This window comes from Dermochelys coriacea, chromosome 12 (assembly GCF_009764565.3).
Source record: "Dermochelys coriacea isolate rDerCor1 chromosome 12, rDerCor1.pri.v4, whole genome shotgun sequence".
NCBI lineage: Eukaryota > Metazoa > Chordata > Testudines > Dermochelyidae > Dermochelys > Dermochelys coriacea.
Window position 1 is genome coordinate 7,524,983 of NC_050079.1, and position 16,015 is coordinate 7,540,997.

The 16,015-nt window shown below is 48.0% G+C and overlaps 1 protein-coding gene across 1 annotated transcript in view; it reads left to right on the top strand.

The window, feature by feature from the left end:
• The first annotated feature begins 4,100 nt into the window (after positions 1 to 4,100).
• The window catches only part of LOC119841239 (plasmolipin), a 28,805-nt gene continuing 16,890 nt past the window's right edge, over positions 4,101 to 16,015 (top strand). Inside the window, exon 1 of the mRNA XM_038368507.2 lies at positions 4,101 to 4,333. Within this exon, the coding sequence (XP_038224435.1) occupies positions 4,181 to 4,333 (153 nt within the window). The 5' untranslated portion in view covers positions 4,101 to 4,180. The remainder of the gene's footprint in view (positions 4,334 to 16,015) is intronic.

Sequence of the window (16,015 nt, forward strand, 5' to 3'; positions counted from 1 at the left end):
TCTTGAGCAAATGCTGTAGTTTCTTTTGGTAACTCTCAGTGGGATCAGAGGGTAATGGCTTGTAGAAAGTAGTGTTGGAGAGCTGCCTAGTAGCCTCTTGTTCATATTCCGACCTATTCATGATGATGACAGCACCTCCTTTGTCAGCCTTTTTGATTATGATGTCAGAGTTGTTTCTGAGGCTGTGGATGGCATTGTGTTCTGCATGGCTGAGGTTATGGGGTAAGCGATGCTGCTTTTCCACAATTTCAGCTCGTGCACGTCGGTGGAAGCACTCTATGTAGAAATCCACAAATCAGATGTCAAGAATTATAACATTCAAAAACCAGTTGGAGAACACTTCAATCTCTCTGGTCACTCGATTACAGACCTAAGAGTGGCTATCCTTCAACAAAAAAGCTTCAAAAACAGACTCCAACGAGAGACTGCTGAATTGGAATTAATTTGCAAACTGGATACAATTAACTTAGGCTTGAATAGAGACTGGGAACGGATGAGTCATTACACAAAGTAAAACTATTTCCCCATGGTATTTCTCCCCCCACCCCACCCCCCACTGTTCCTCTGATATTCTTGTTAACTGCTGGAATTAGCCTACCTTGCTTGTCACCATGAAAGGTTTTCCTCCTTTCCCCCCCCTGCTGTTGGTGATGGCTTATCTTAAGTGATCACTCTCCTTACAGTGTGTATGATAAACCCATTGTTTCATGTTCTCTGTGTATGTATATAAATCTCTCCTCTGTTTTTTCCACCAAATGCATCCGATGAAGTGAGCTGTAGCTCATGAAAGCTTATGCTCTAATAAATTTGTTAGTCTCTAAGGTGCCACAAGTACTCCTTTTCTTTTTGCGAATACAGACTAACACGGCTGCTACTCTGAAACCTGCCACTCTGAAGTCCCACTGTGCCAGCTGGTGCATATTGTTATAATTGATTTACAGGGAACTACACAGTTTTACACTAAGTGAGCATGAGGTATGATGATTTCAACTGGAGACAAACAACTGGCGGATTGTTCTATACTTTGTAGCACACTTTGGACATCTTATAACTAATTAACTAACATCATGTGCTCTGTAATTTTGCAGCGATTGCCTATCAACGTTGCCGTTTGTAGCTGGCACCAGCAAACTGCTAATTTGGAGCAAACCTTTTCACAGTTTTATAGCAGTCATGGGAGGCCAGTGGGAATTCTGCCATTGACTTTAGTAGAAGCAGCATGGGGCGCTTCAAAAACATCTCGATGACACAGTCCCCATACATGCTTTGACTTTCCAATGCTCCCGGGAAAATGTTTGGAATGAGATGTTTAAATGTACCTGTGCCTTGGAGCAGAAGGCAAAATTATTTTTTCCCCTCTGATCAGTACTATCCGTCTCTCTTGCAGTGCGCAGCTGTCTTGCTAACCTTGCTTAGATATGGTGCCAGTGGGCTTTATACAAACACCCTTATTCTGATCTTGCTTAAGCCAGTTGGAGACTGGTGTGACTCCACTGATTTACACCAGTGACTCCCGATTTACACTAGCATGCCTGAAATCAGAAGCAGACCCCCATATCTGAAAATTGTCATTTCACATTGACCAGAGGATTCTGATACCCAGGAAAACTTTGTAAATATGGTGTAAACAGCAACTGCCTTGCATATGCTTTTCCCTGCCATAAGTTCTTCATGCTACTTGTTAATTACACTATCATGCCAAATATTTATGGGCCTAATCCTGAGCCCATTGAAGTCAATGAAAAAACTGCCAGCCACTTCAGTGTCAGCAGCTCTGGGCTTTAATAAGGATTCCTGCTTTCTCACAGGCCCTTTACTCCTCCTCTAAGTCAGACAGTGGTCCTCAACCAGGAGCACACATACCCCTGGGGGCCTGCAGAATTCTTCCAGGGGGTCATCAATTCATCTAGAGATTTGCCTAGCTTTACAACAGGCTACATAAAAAGCACTAGCAAAGACAGTACAAACTAAAATTTCATAAAGACGATGACTTGTTTATACTGCTCTATATGCGATACACTGAGATGTAAGTACAATAGTTATATTCCAATTGATGTATTTTACCATTATATGGTAACAATGAGAAAGTCAGCAATTTGTCACTAATCATGTGTTACGACACTTCTGTATTTTTAGGTCTGATTTGGTAAGCAAGTAGTTTTGAAGTGAGGTGAAACTTGGGGGTACACAAGACAAATCAGACTCCTGAAAGGGGCACAGCTGTCTGGAAAGGTTGAGAGCCACTGCTCTAAGTCACTCCAGACAGAACAGGAACTTGTGACACTGACAAAACAATCACCAGGAACAGGGATTGGAATAAAACAGGGGATTAGAGTGCAATAGGAGAGAATGGCTGGAAGGGAGGGATAGAGAGATAGAGGGATAGATAGATAGATTAGATAGACAAGCCTACTAGAATCCATTTAGAGAGACTGAACCAGATTGACAGAGCCAGAAGAGTACCCAGAAGTCACTTACTACGGACAGGCCTAACAAAGAAAATAACAGAACGCCACTAGCCATCACCTTCAGCCCCCAACTAAAACCTCTCCAACGCATCATCAAGGATCTACAACCTACCCTGAAGGACGATCCCTCACTCTCACAGACCTTGAGAGACAAGCCAGTCCTTGCTTACAGACAGCCCCCCAACCTGAAGCAAATACTCACCAGCAACCACACACCACACAACAGAACCACTAACCCAGGAACCTATCCTTGCAACAAACTTCATTGCCAGCTGTGTCCGCATATCTATTCAAGGGACACCATCATAGGACCTAACCACATCAGCCACACCATCAAGGACTCATTCACCTGCACATCTACCAATGTGCTATATGCCATCATGTGTCAGCACTACCCCTCTGCCATGTACATTGGCCAAACCGGACTGTCGCTACGCAAAAGAATAAATGGACACAAATCAGATGTCAAGAATTATAACATTCAAAAACCAGTCAGAGAACACTTCAATCTCCCTGGACACTCAATTACAGACTTAAAAGTGGCAATTCTTCAACAAAAGAACTTCAGAAACAGACTCCAACGAGAAACTGCAGAACTGGAATTAATTTGCAAACTGGACGCCATCAAATTAGGCCTGAGTAAAGACTGGGAGCGGAACGGTTATTACACAAACGAAAAACTATTTCCCCATGCTAATTCCTCCCCCCCAGTGTTACTCACACCTACTTGTCAACTGTTTGAAATGGGCCATCCTGATCACCACTACAAAAGCAGTTTTTTCTTCCTGCTGATAATAGACCACTTTGATTGAATTGTCTTGTTAGAATTGATAAGGCAACCCCCATCTTTTCATGTATCCTCTCTCTCTCTCTCTCTCTGTGTGCTTAGATAGATAGGTTTCAGAGTAGCAGCCGTGTTAGTCTGTATTCGCAAAAAGAAAAGGAGGACTTGTGGCACCTTAGAGACTAACAAATGTATTAGAGCATAAGCTTTCGTGAGCTACAGCTCACTTCATCGGATGCATTTGGTGGAAAGAAAAAAAAACTTTTTTTTTTCCACCAAATGCATCCGATGAAGTGAGCAGTAGCTCACAAAAGCTTATGCTCTAATAAATTTGTTAGTCTCTAAGGTGCCACAAGTACTCCCTTTCTTCTTAGATAGATAGATATCTTCCTACTGTATTTTCCACTGCATGCATCCGATGAAGTGGGTTTTAGCCCAGGAAAGCTTATGCCCAGATAAATGTGTTAGTCTCGAAGGTGCCACAAGGACTCCTCCTCGCTTAACGCGGCTACCCCTCTGGAGCAGGTAACTAGGTAGCTGTAGGGATAAGCTTGGCTAGCTAGAGCTGCTACCTTATTTCCAACACAACCCCGCCCGAGGGGACGGCTCGGGCTCGCCCTACAGCCCGGCCCGGACACGCATGAGGCGGTGGCGAAGCCTCCGGGCAGCCCCCGTCTCCGGCGGCCGCGAAAGGGTTCATCGCCCTGCCGGCGGGAGGGAGACTCACCGACCGCAGCTCCGGGGCCTCTGGGCCCGCAGCGAGGCGGCTGGTTGGCTCCTGTCCCCGGGGCCCCGCCCGCTGGTGCCCGCCGGGGGGGGGAGCGCTCCGAGCGGGGGGGGGTGCCCTACCCTGCCCTGCCCGGCACCATGGAGCGAGCCTGAGCCGGCGGCTCCGCGGATCGGGGCCGCCCCTCCTGCCCCCAGCGCCATGTCCGAGTTCCCGGCCAAAGTCCGCACCCAGACCAGCACCCCGACTGGGGCGCACGGCCCGGCCGGGAGCTGGCTCCCGGTGCTGCGCTCCCTTGCCCTGGATCTCGGCTTCCTCCGCTCCTTCCTCGGGCTGCTCATGATCGTGGAGCTGGTGAGTACATGCTCCCGGCAGCGGGCTGGGCAGGGGCCGGCGAGGAGGGGGACAGGTAGGGGCTGCAACAGGCTCGCTGAGCAGCTCTGAGCCCCCCCGCGCCAGACCGCAGGTCAGAGGCACCTGGTGTTTGGGGGCCAAACCCCACCTCCTTCCCTCCAAGCTTTGTGCAAACGCCCTGAGCGCCCCCCCCCCCACCCCTTGCAGAGCAAGGGAGCCGGGGCCCTAAACGGATCCCAGTCACCTGCGGGGGGTTACCGAGGCCGGGGGGCTCCGATTGTAACCGGGGCCTCCCCCTCCCCGCTGGAAGAGCCACGGCGCACAGGGGCGTCTGGCCCACGCGTCTCTCTCAGCCCCCCTGCCCGCTTGGCTGGTCGCTTTCACCGCGTCCCGCAGCCAGGGTTTCGATGGTGAAATTGACCAGAGAGCCTCTGCGCCTCTCCGGGCTGCAGCCTTTGTGACTCGAGTCCCAGGGGGCACCAACCCCCCCCCCCGGGGTGTCACTTTACACAGATTCCCCTTTTCTGGCGAGAATTCCCGGCATTCTAAAAATCGACCTTTTCTGCCAGTGCCCTAATTTCAAAACAAAGTTTGAACAAACGCCGAGAGGTGAGGGCACAAAGTCTGAGCCCTGGAGAATTTTACAGCGCTCCATGGTTGCATTAGGGAAATGATCAAAGGCAGGTTTCCCTGAGCAGTCCACAATAATGGCCCCAATCGCTACCAGTTACAGGAGTAAAAAGAAAAGGAGGACTTGTGGCACCTTAGAGACTAACAAATTTATCTGAGCATAAGCTTTCGTGAGCTACAGCTCACTTCATCGCATCCGATGAAGTGAGCTGTAGCTCACGAAAGCTGATGCTCTAATAAATTTGTTAGTCTCTAAGGTGCCACGGGTACTCCTTTTCTTTTTGCGAATATAGACTAACACGGCTGCTACTCTGAAACCAGTTACAGGAGTGGTTCTCAAACTTTTGTACGGGTGACCCCTTTGACATAGCAAGCCTCTGAGTGCCACCCCTCCTTATAAATTAAAAACACTTTTTATATATTTAACACCATTATAAATGTTGGAGGCAAAGGGGAGTTTGGGGTGGAGGATGGCAGCTTGCAACCCCCCATGTAAGAACCTTGTGACCCCCTGAGGGGTCCTGACCCACAGTTTGAGAACCCCTGAGTTACAGCAAGGTCAGTCCACAGGCCGGGCCATTATTCCAAACTATTGTTTGGTTGTTTTTTAAATAGGTAATAGCTAGTTAGAGCACAGTGTAATAAGGATATTTTTAAAGCTTGACAGAATTAGTTGTATGGTTTGACACGTAATTATGGGAGAAAAGTCTATAAACGTATTAATGGCTTGATTCTCAACTCAAGTGTGAATCCGGAGTAAGTCCAGCGAAATCAGTGGCATTGCACCGTAGCGAAATCAAAGTGAGAACATCTGAATGCCATAGAAAAATTGTGAGCCTGATGCTGATCTAATCCCTGCTTGTTTTACCCTAATGTAACTCCACTGACTTCAGCAAGTTACAGCTGGTTTACACCAGTGCAAGTGAAAACAGAACCAAGATTCCACTGCTCCAGGCCAGGGTTGCAACAGTGTAACAGAGGAAAACTTGGCCCGCATATTATCATTGTGTTACATAGTGATCCACTGTGCTATGAACTGGTTATTTTCATGCACCACCTTTGGTTTGCATTTTGATTGTAAAGCATGAAGGGTTGTTTAGTCAATCAGGTCACTTGATTAGCCAAAATTAACAACACGTGGCCTGTTGCAAAACTGTGGAACAGTTACCCTAGTAACTCTAACCTTTGTCCTTTGGAGTGGAGGAGGGGGAAAGGGTAACAGCACCTCCAACCAGACTTTCAACTGCCTCGTGCTTTAAAGCACATTTCAGTATTCAGAGTCTCTTCATGGGGAGAGCTGTAGCCAGAATATGGTGGTAGCTGGAGAACCTTGGAACAGAGAATTGCTCCGGTTGGCTTCCCATGTAAAATAGACACTGGAGTCTTTATAAAGTACCAGCCACTGTGACCAAATTAGAGACAAACAAGAAGGACCCTTTTAAAAAAGTGTACAATCTTATAATATGATAAGACAAAAGAGCGTGTTTGCTCCCTACATCATCACCAAATCATACGTGCATTTTGTACTGAAAGATCAGCAGGCAGAAGAGAAGTATATCACGAGGAATAAAAAGTAAAGCTTTAAAGAGATTTCATGCAGATAATATTCACCTCCTATAGCATGAACATCACTCTAAATAGCATAAGAAACTCCATAAAACAGGTGCAAAATTACACTCAGTCCCTTGACAATTTGACATGGAGTTAGATCAAGAAACACCTTTGGAAGATCTTTGTGAGAGGAAGTATGAGCTTCTCTTAATTTGAAAGAGGGCTGTAATGTTTAGAGGTCACATCACACCCTCAAAAAGAAAAGGAGTACTTGTGGCACCTTAGAGACTAACACATTTATTTGAGCATAAGCTTTCGTGAGCTACAGCTCACTTCATCGAATGCATTTGGTGAGCTGTAGCTCACAAAAGCTTATGCTCAAATAAATGTGTTAGTCTCTAAGGTGCCACAAGTACTCCTTTTCTTTTTGCGAATACAGACTAACACGGCTGCTACTCTGAAACCTATCACACCCTCATTCATTCTAATATCTCTGTCAATGCCCCTTCCTCCCTGTCTTTCTACCCACTCAGATGTGTGAATTGGTTCCCTTTCCTGGGATCTGGTAGCCTAGGACTCTTTAAATGCCAGGGGAAATTGTCAGGATAAAAACCCATCCATTAAAATGATTCCTTTTATTGGATCAGATGATTTTCTTATTACTTGCTCATCTATGGGGGTCTATTCCACCACACACACCCCAGCCCCAAAGGTAACTACATTGGTCACTTTTACTTCCCAGTTCCATGGCATTAGCAGATGCTGCTGATTTTTATTTTACTAAGCTGTACCCTGACCATTCAGGGCTTGGAAGATCAAAACCAGCACCTTGATTGGCACCCAGGAGTGAGTGGGTAGCCAGTGTGGAACGTTGAGCTGAGCACCAGTGTAATGAAGTACCCGTGTATACCTTCAACAGCAACTTCTGAGTGCTCTTCAAAGATAACATCAAGTAGAGGGCAATACTCTAGTGAGGAGGGATAGAGGCTAGGGCTTCTGTGACAAGGTCCATCTCCCAGAGGAGGGTCCGCAGATTCCTGGCCAACCTTAGATCATTCCTTGCCAATGCCTGGGAGTGTCTGAGCAATGATGGACTGAGTAAGTGCCTTAGGCTGTGGGCTGTATCGGAAAAGGGAAGGCTGTAGACTGCCAATAGCGGGCATGGGCTCAGCCCGCCCACATTCCCTGCAGTGCTTGCCCCTGCCAATCAGCGTCACTTTCATCCTGAGTGGATTGAGCTGCAGCCACTTTGCTCTCATCCGCATCCCCATGCTGGGGGAAACAGAGCCCGCAACGCTGCGATTCAGTGAAAAGGGATCAGCCACACCCTGCCAAACAGTGCAGCTCCCAGGGGCTGTACATACACATGGAAGGGGACTGGGGCCAGCATGGAGTGAGAGTTCTCACCGAGAGGGCAGTACAAGCCTGTTGTAAAGCCGTTGCTCTCAGACCGCCCTGGTGCCAGAGTGAAGGCAACAAAATGTCATGGTCAAGGCCATTGCAGGGTGCTGATAGACTTGCGATAACAAGCCTGGACTCCTTACCTGTATCCATAGCTAGGAGATCATCTCTCACAGTCAGCCATAGCCATACTGTCTGTGCCATATCCCCATAAGAACATAAAAACAGCCATCCGGGGTCAGCCCAAAGGTCCATCTAGCCCAGTATCCTGTCTTCCAACAGTGGCCAATACCAGGTGCCCCAGAGGGAATGAAGAGAACAGGTTATCACCAAGTAATCCATCCCCCATCTCCCATTCCCAGCTTCTGGCAAACAGAGGCTAGGGACACCATCCCTGCCCATCCTGGCTAATAGCCATTGATGGACCTGTCCTTCATGAACTTACTCATTTTTTGAACTCTGTTATAGTCTTGGCCTTCACAACATCCTGTGGCAAACAAGTCCACAGGTCAACTGTGTGTTGTGTGAAGAAATACTTCCTTTTGTTTGTTTTAAACCTGCTGCCTGTCAATTTCATTTGATAACCCTTAGTACTAGTGTTATGAGAAGGAGTAAATAACACTTCCTTATCCACTTTCTCCACACCAGTCATGATTTTATAGACCTCGATCATCTCCCCCCTTCGTCGTCTCTTTTCCAAGCTGAAAAGTCCCAGCCTTATTAATCTCTCCTCAGATGGCAGTGTTCTATCCCCCTCATCGTCTTTGTTGCCCTTTTCCAATTCAAATGTATCTTTTTTTGAGATGGGGCGATCACATCTGCACACAGTATTCAAGATGTGGGCGTACCATGGATTTATATAGAGGCAATAGGATATTTTCTCTCATATTAGCTATCCCTTCCCTAATGATTCATTCATTCAAACATTCTGTTTGCTTTGTTGACTGCTGCTGCACGTGGAGTGGATGTTTTCAGAGAACTATCTACAATGACGCCAAGATCTCCTTCTTGAGTGGTACCAATGAAACCAGACTGAGAGGGGGTCTGGAATACAGAGCGAACTGAAGCTGCCCTGCTTTCTCAGAACTTTTCAGACAGGAGGATTCCAAAGTGCTTTTCAGGCCCCAGACAGGAACTATTTACTCACCAACAAAATGCAACCACCTCTGGAATGGGATGTGGCAGCTTTGTAATAGCGTGCAGGAATTCTACACGATAGTTTAGGATAGGAAGTAAAGAAGCAGTAGTTATCCAATTGATAGGAGAAGGGAAATTTAAGTAGGCAAAATGAAATTAGGTAAACTGGAAGTTGGCTAGGACTTTAATCAAATCTAGGTGTTTATGTCATTAGCCCCATTAGAGTAACAAAAATGCCACGTGATCTTTAATCAGCATAAGCGGTCAGGGCCTCAGTCTTCTATCTCAGGGTATGTCTACACTAGGAAATTAGGTTGATTTCATAGAAGTCGATTTTTAGAAATCGATTTTATACTGTCGATTGTGTATGTCCCCAATAAGCTCATTAAGTTGGCGGAGTGTGTCCTCAATACCGTGACTAGCATCGACTTACGGAGCGTTGCACTGTGGGTAGCTATCCCACAGTTCCCGCAGTCTCCGCTGCCCATTGGAATTCTGGGTTAAGCTCCCAGTGCCTGATGGGGCAAAAATGTTGTCACAGGTGGTTTTGGGTACATGTTGTCAGTTGCCCCTCCCTCCTCCCTCCCTCCGTGAAAGCAACTGCAGAGAATCATTTTGCGCCCTTTTTCCTGGGTTACCCATGCAGACACCATAGCACGGCAAGCATGGATCCCGCTCAGCTCACCGCTGCTGTTGTGAGCACTGTAAACACCTCGTGCATTATCCTGGAGTATGTGCAGAACCGGGCTAAGAGATGCCAGCACAAAGACGATTTGGATGAGGACAAGGACACAGACATTCCTGAAAGCACGGGCTGTGGCAATTGGGACATCATGGCGGCAGTGGGGCTGGTTGTTACAGTGGAACTCCAATTCTGGGCCCGGCAAACAAGCACAGACTGGTGGGACCTCATAGTGTTGCAGGTATGGGATGATTCACAGTGGCTGTGAAACTTTCGCATGCGTAAGGGCACTTTCCTTGAACTTTGTGAATTGCTTTCCGCCACCCTGAAGCAGGAATACCAAGATGAGAGCTGCTCTGACAGTTGAGAAGCGAGTAGCAATAGCCCTGTGGAAGCTTGCGACGCCTGACTGCTACCGGTCAGTCAGGAATCAATTTGTAGTGGGCAAGTCTACTGTGGGGACTGCTGTGATCCAAGTAGCCAATGCAATCACTGAGATTCTGCTATCAAGGGTAGTGACTCTGGGAAATGTGCAGGTCATACTGGATGGCTTTGCTGCAATGGGTTTCCCTAACTGTGGTGGGGCGATAGATGGAAATGCATATCCCTATCTTGGCACTGGATCACCTTGCCACTGGATCATCAGAAGTGAGCTGTAGCTCACGAAAGCTTATGCTCAAATAAATTTGTTAGTCTCTAAGGTGCCACAAGTACTCCTTTTCTTTTTGCAAATACAGACTAACACGGCTGCTACTCTGAAACAGTGAATCAAGCAATTCACAGCAGACAGCACATGTGCTTTAGGTACAAGGTTGCATTTTGCCTTTTATATTGAGCACCTGCCAGTATGGTGACACATCACAAACGGCTGGGCAACAGAATTTGGTTCCGGTAAGCCTTTTGGTATGTGGGGTTGGCCTCTTACGCCTTCATAACATGTGGGAATGGTTTCAAACTGCAGCACCCTCCTTTCCCACAGCAACAATGCTGGCTGGGTTTCACATTTAGAAGGAGGGGCTGTGGTTTTCGGGTGGATGTGCAGCCCACACCTCCCCCACACCCCACTATTCTCTGGGATGATCCCTTCACCCCTTCCCCCACCGCGTGGCTATTCTCCGGGATGATCCCTTTTAGCCAAGCGCAAACAACCCAGCACGAACCGGGTCCTTTTACTGTTCCCTTACAAAACTTCCCCTATTTCAACCAGGTGACCATGAATGATTTCATTCTCCTGAGGCTAACACAGAAAGATATAGATTGAATGTTGCTTGAATGCAACCAAAACCAAGGACCATTCGCTGCCATGCTTTGTCCTGCAATGATTCCAGACTACTTGCTACCGGCGTGGCATGGTAAAGTGTCCTACTGTGGAGGATGAAATAAGGCAGCCCTCCCCAGAAACCTTCTGCAAAGGCTTTCAGAGTACCTCCAGGAGAGCTTCATGGAGACGTCCCTGGAGGATTGCCGCTCCATCCCCAGACACGTTAACAGACTTTTCCAGTAGCTGTACTGGCTGCGAATGCACCCCAAGTCTTCAGGGCAAATCAAATATTAAACACTATTGCTTTTAAACCCTGTACAGTAGTTACAAATGTGCACTCACCAGAGCTGCCTTCTCCGGCTTCAGGGGCGGGGATCCCGCCTTGGGAGGGTATTGGCTCCAGGGTGATGAAAAGGTCCTGGCTGCTGGGGAGAACGGATTCACCACTTGCCTGCTGCGCATTCTCCTCCTCTTCCTCATCCACAAAATCCTCCTCCCTGTTGTGTGAAATTCCTCCCTTGCAGGTGTCCACGGACAGTGGTGGGGTAGTGGTATGGTCTGCCCTAGAATAGCATGCAGCTGATCGTAGAAGTGGCATGTCTGGGGCTCTGACCCGGAGTTACTGTTTGCCTCCTATGTCTTTTGGTAGGCTTGCCTGAGCTCCTTACCTTTCACGCAGCACTGCTGTGTGTCCCTGTGGTAGCCTCTCTCCACCATGCCCTGTGTGATTTTGGCATATATATTTGCATTTCTTCTTTTTGATCGGAGTTCTGCCTGCACAGAGGCTTCTCCCCATACAGCAATCGGATCCAGTTGTCTCCTATTCGCTCCATGCTGGAGCTCGTTTGCGATTCTGGGGGGACTGCATGGTCACCTGTGCTGCCGAGCTCACCACGCTGACCAAACAGGAAATGAAATTCAGAAGTTCCCAGGGCTTTCCTGTGTACCTGGCTAATGCATCAGATTTCAAAGTGCTGTCCAGAGCGGTCACATTGGAGCACTCTGGGTTAGTTCCCAGAGGCCAATACCGTCGAATTGCATCTGCACTACCCCAAATTCAACCCAGCAAGGTTGATTTTAGCGCTACTCGCTTCACTGGGAAGGAGTAGAGCAGTCAATTTTAAGAGCCCTTTAGGTCAACGGAACAGGGTTGGTTGTGTAGACGCATTAATTTTAAAATCGATCTAACGTGGCTAAATTCAACCTAACCCCATAGTGTAGACCAGGGCTATGTCACAAAACACCACCTTCAGCAGCACACAGCCCTTCACACCAGTTAGGGGCATTGTTTCAATGTTGCATTAGAGGGGAAGAGATTTGCCAACCTATTAACACCTCTCCCTGGTTTCCTTGTCAGTCTCCTATCAAACCACTCACCGCGCCCCATGCTGCTTAGTTTATGATCCCAGCCCAAGGTGGAGGAGTGACCAGTGTAGGATATAAGCCCTTTAGCCACGGAAAACATTCAAGGGAGGCCCAAACAAAACCAGAACCGAGATACAAAGATTGTACTAAGCACCAACACCCCGATCAGCATATGATTAAGAAACAAAGGTCAGATCCTGCCCCAGTGAAATCAGCAGGAGCATGACTGGGCCATAAGTACCACAAGGTTTATATTCAGGAGTATTTTATTTGTATTGTATCCATGGGGGATTTGTTCTCCTCACCCCTCATCTCAAAGTGAAGCTCGGTCAAAATCAGGAAGAAGGATCACACATAAACTGCAGGTTACTCCCAGGTCTAATGTCAAACTGTATATCAGCTCCCAGAAAACCTTAAGACCTGGAGGGAGCCTTCAATAAATTGGAATAGAGTTTTGATTTTGTGATGAAACGCCAGTGCCGTTCAAACAATGGTAGTAGCAGGGAGGGCATCTCCCAGGGGCAGCAGTCTAGCACACATGGTGAAGGCCCTGAATCTAGGTTTCCAGAAGCATGAATAGCCTGATTTTCCAAAGTGTCCACAGAATTGTGCATGCAGAAGTGTGCATGCAGTGCCGTGCCTGATGTGTGTGTGCAATCCCAGAAACTGTGCATGCCTACACTCAGTGTGCAGGGCCAGTCCTGGTGCTCCTTTGTTAAATCAGGCGCTTGCTTCATGCCGTTCTTTTTCCATGCCAATTGCACAGACATGTTTTAGAACATCAGGTCCCCAAACCCATCTTGGTACCCAGGGAACGTCATCCTGCAGTGACATCACATCAGCACTGTGCCAAGATGCTGCAACACAAATGTGCCAATTGCGGCTTGGTTCTTGCGGTCAGTGTTTAAAAGGTAGCAGCCATGGGTAGGGGCCACGGCACTGAGCCATTGTGAAGAAGGTAGGTTAGATGAATCAAGGCAACTGTTCTGTAGCGTCTCCTGCTCCTTGAGCTCCTTGTTAGGAATTTTTTCTAATGCGTATTTTGCAATCACGAGTGTTGGAAATTGATGTGAAAAAAAGAAGGCATTGTCTAGACTGAGGCAAGGGCAGGGCCTCAGGGAACCAGGGCCTTTGTACTCCAGAAGGACAATGACTTGTGTGTTCTACTGTTTCTTTCCTGACAATAAGCAATGAAGACTTACGTAAAGTCCGTGGTGGCAAATCAAGGCCCCAGCCAGCTGCTTTCAAAGGATCATTCTCCTCTATGTCAATGGAGGCTTAATGGACGTAGAGTTGTCTGTCAGACCCATTTATCTCCGAACTAGAGATGAGTCTGAATCAGGACCCTGCTGAGTCTAATGCTGGGAAAGTTCCCATCTGGATCCATACGGCGCAGTTGGCCCTTAGCTCGGATATGGGCTGATCCAATACCCAGGATCCAAACGTGCCCGAACTTTCGGCATAGTCTGGTCCAAACTTTGCTGCTCAGGCCTGTCTCCGGAATGAATAATGCAGCCACAGAATGATGTGACGGTCCCTGACTTGAATAATAAACAGTGGATCATGCAATTAAATATCACTCAGCAAAGATGGGGCTGTGCAAAGGGATCTGGTGTGGGAAATATCCCTGCTGAGCATTAGGATCCACCCAATTAAATCAGTCAACCTAAGCGAGAATGTTAAGCCTTCAAATGGTTTGATATTAGGGGCTGTCTTGTGCTGGGTGCCATCTCTCTGAAAGCCAAGCTCCTCCTGCCAGCCCCAGATAACGCCTGCATGAACCGTTTAACTCACTGCCCGCCACCTAGCATTGCTCTTTGGTTTGGCATAGCAGGGATTCTATGTATGCCTTTAGCATCTTGCCTGGCACTCGTGGCTCCATGGAAATAATCTGTTCCTTCCAGCCATTCTTCGCTAGATGGATCTGCCAGTCCTCCAAAGCAACAGATACATGACCAAGTTCAGATCTTGTGTTCGCAGGTGCAGTGGCCGGGAGGCCAGTACTGCCCATGCGTTGATACCAAGGTCTGAATTTGGCTCCAGGTGCTTTGCCAAATTCTTCTTGGATGCCATGAACAGCTTTATTCAGAGCTTTCAACCTCAATGCAAAGGGATGAAATTGTGAAAAGGAAAATTTAGGCTGACTATTAGGCACAATGTCTTAACAGAGAGCCTCCCAAGGAAGAAATGGAAGCCCCTATTCATCTGGGACATTTAAGACCAAACTGGACAAGGCTCCGGAACACAGGAAGTTAGGAACAATCCTGCACTGACAAGGAGATGGATTGGAGGATCTTTTCCACCTTGAATTTTAGGGCCCAATCCTAAAGACAGACTGCGTGAGAAGCTGATCTCACCATTCACCAAAAGAAGACCTCCCCATTCGGCCTTAGAAAGTTATTATAGCATTCTTCCTGATGGTTCCCCACCAGCACTGCGACCCTATCGAGATCAGAACTCAATTGTGTTAGACACGGTATAGACGCACAGTGAGCGAAAGTTCCTGTCCCAAAGACCTAGACAAGTGGGGGGTGGGAAGGGGTTGCCCAAAGAGGCAAAGTGACTTGCCCGAAGTCACAGAACAGGTCAGTGGCAGAGTCAGGAACAGAACCCAAGCCTCCCAATTCCAAGGCCAAGCTCCGACCCACTGGACAACCCTGCCTCAATGAGGGCCTCTTCGTTCTAGGTGTTAAAAACAAACTGGGTGAGCAAAGGCACTTCTGTTTGCCTCACCTCTGTTAGTTCTGAAATTGCGCTGAGGGTCTGGCAGCCGTACAGGGGTGGGTGGAGTGTCTGAGCTCTTTCTGGGCAGCGAAAGGCCTCGGCAGTTGCTTTCTCAGTAGTTTGCTAGTGCTGCCCTATGCAAAGCAGGTGTTAAATCATCATAACCTTTCTGGTGTGACTGGGGCAGGGTAATTACTGTGGTAATTACTGAATGTCAGATAACAGAGAGAGAAGGTGGGTGAGGTCATATCTTTTCATGGACCAGCTTTGGGGAGGGTGGGGGTGGAAAAGATTTTATCTCACCTACTTTGTCTCTCATATCCTGGGACTGACGCTGCAGATAACACAGTAGCATAAGTAGGTCAAAAGCCTCTTCTGAAGTCTGACGATTAGGTGTAAGAACCATGCAGTGGGAAGAAGAGTTAATCCATTATTTCTGATGGGGGGTGGGAGGGAAATCCTGGTATTGGCGAAGGGGGTGGGGGGATGGGAGACTGTGCCTTTAAGCACTGAGCCTGGGCGGGTATTAAATCAGCCAGAAGAAACTCCCCAGTTTGTCTATAAACACCTCCCAGTTAAGCCTTGGTTGCTGCCCGCCTGCTGCGCCCAGGGCCCTTCTAGACCAGGGCGCTCACAAGATGCGTTTGTTCTCTGGTAACTGGCTGGCAGACGGGACTCGCAGGGGTACCAAAGGGGAGGAAGTGCGATGCGGAAGCTGGAGCTGCAAGTCCAATAAGGCAGCAGGCCTTGCAGGGAGCCCATGCCCACGTGCAGTGGGTTTTGTTGCTGAAGTCACATGAGGGGCTAAGGAGCATTGCTCCATGGAGAGCCAGTTTGGGCGTGGGGCACTCCCTGGGGGTTCCCAGAGAGAAGGAATTTCAGCTGATGTCACCCCCCGTCTCTGTGGCAGGGGAGAAGAATCTGCTGCCCT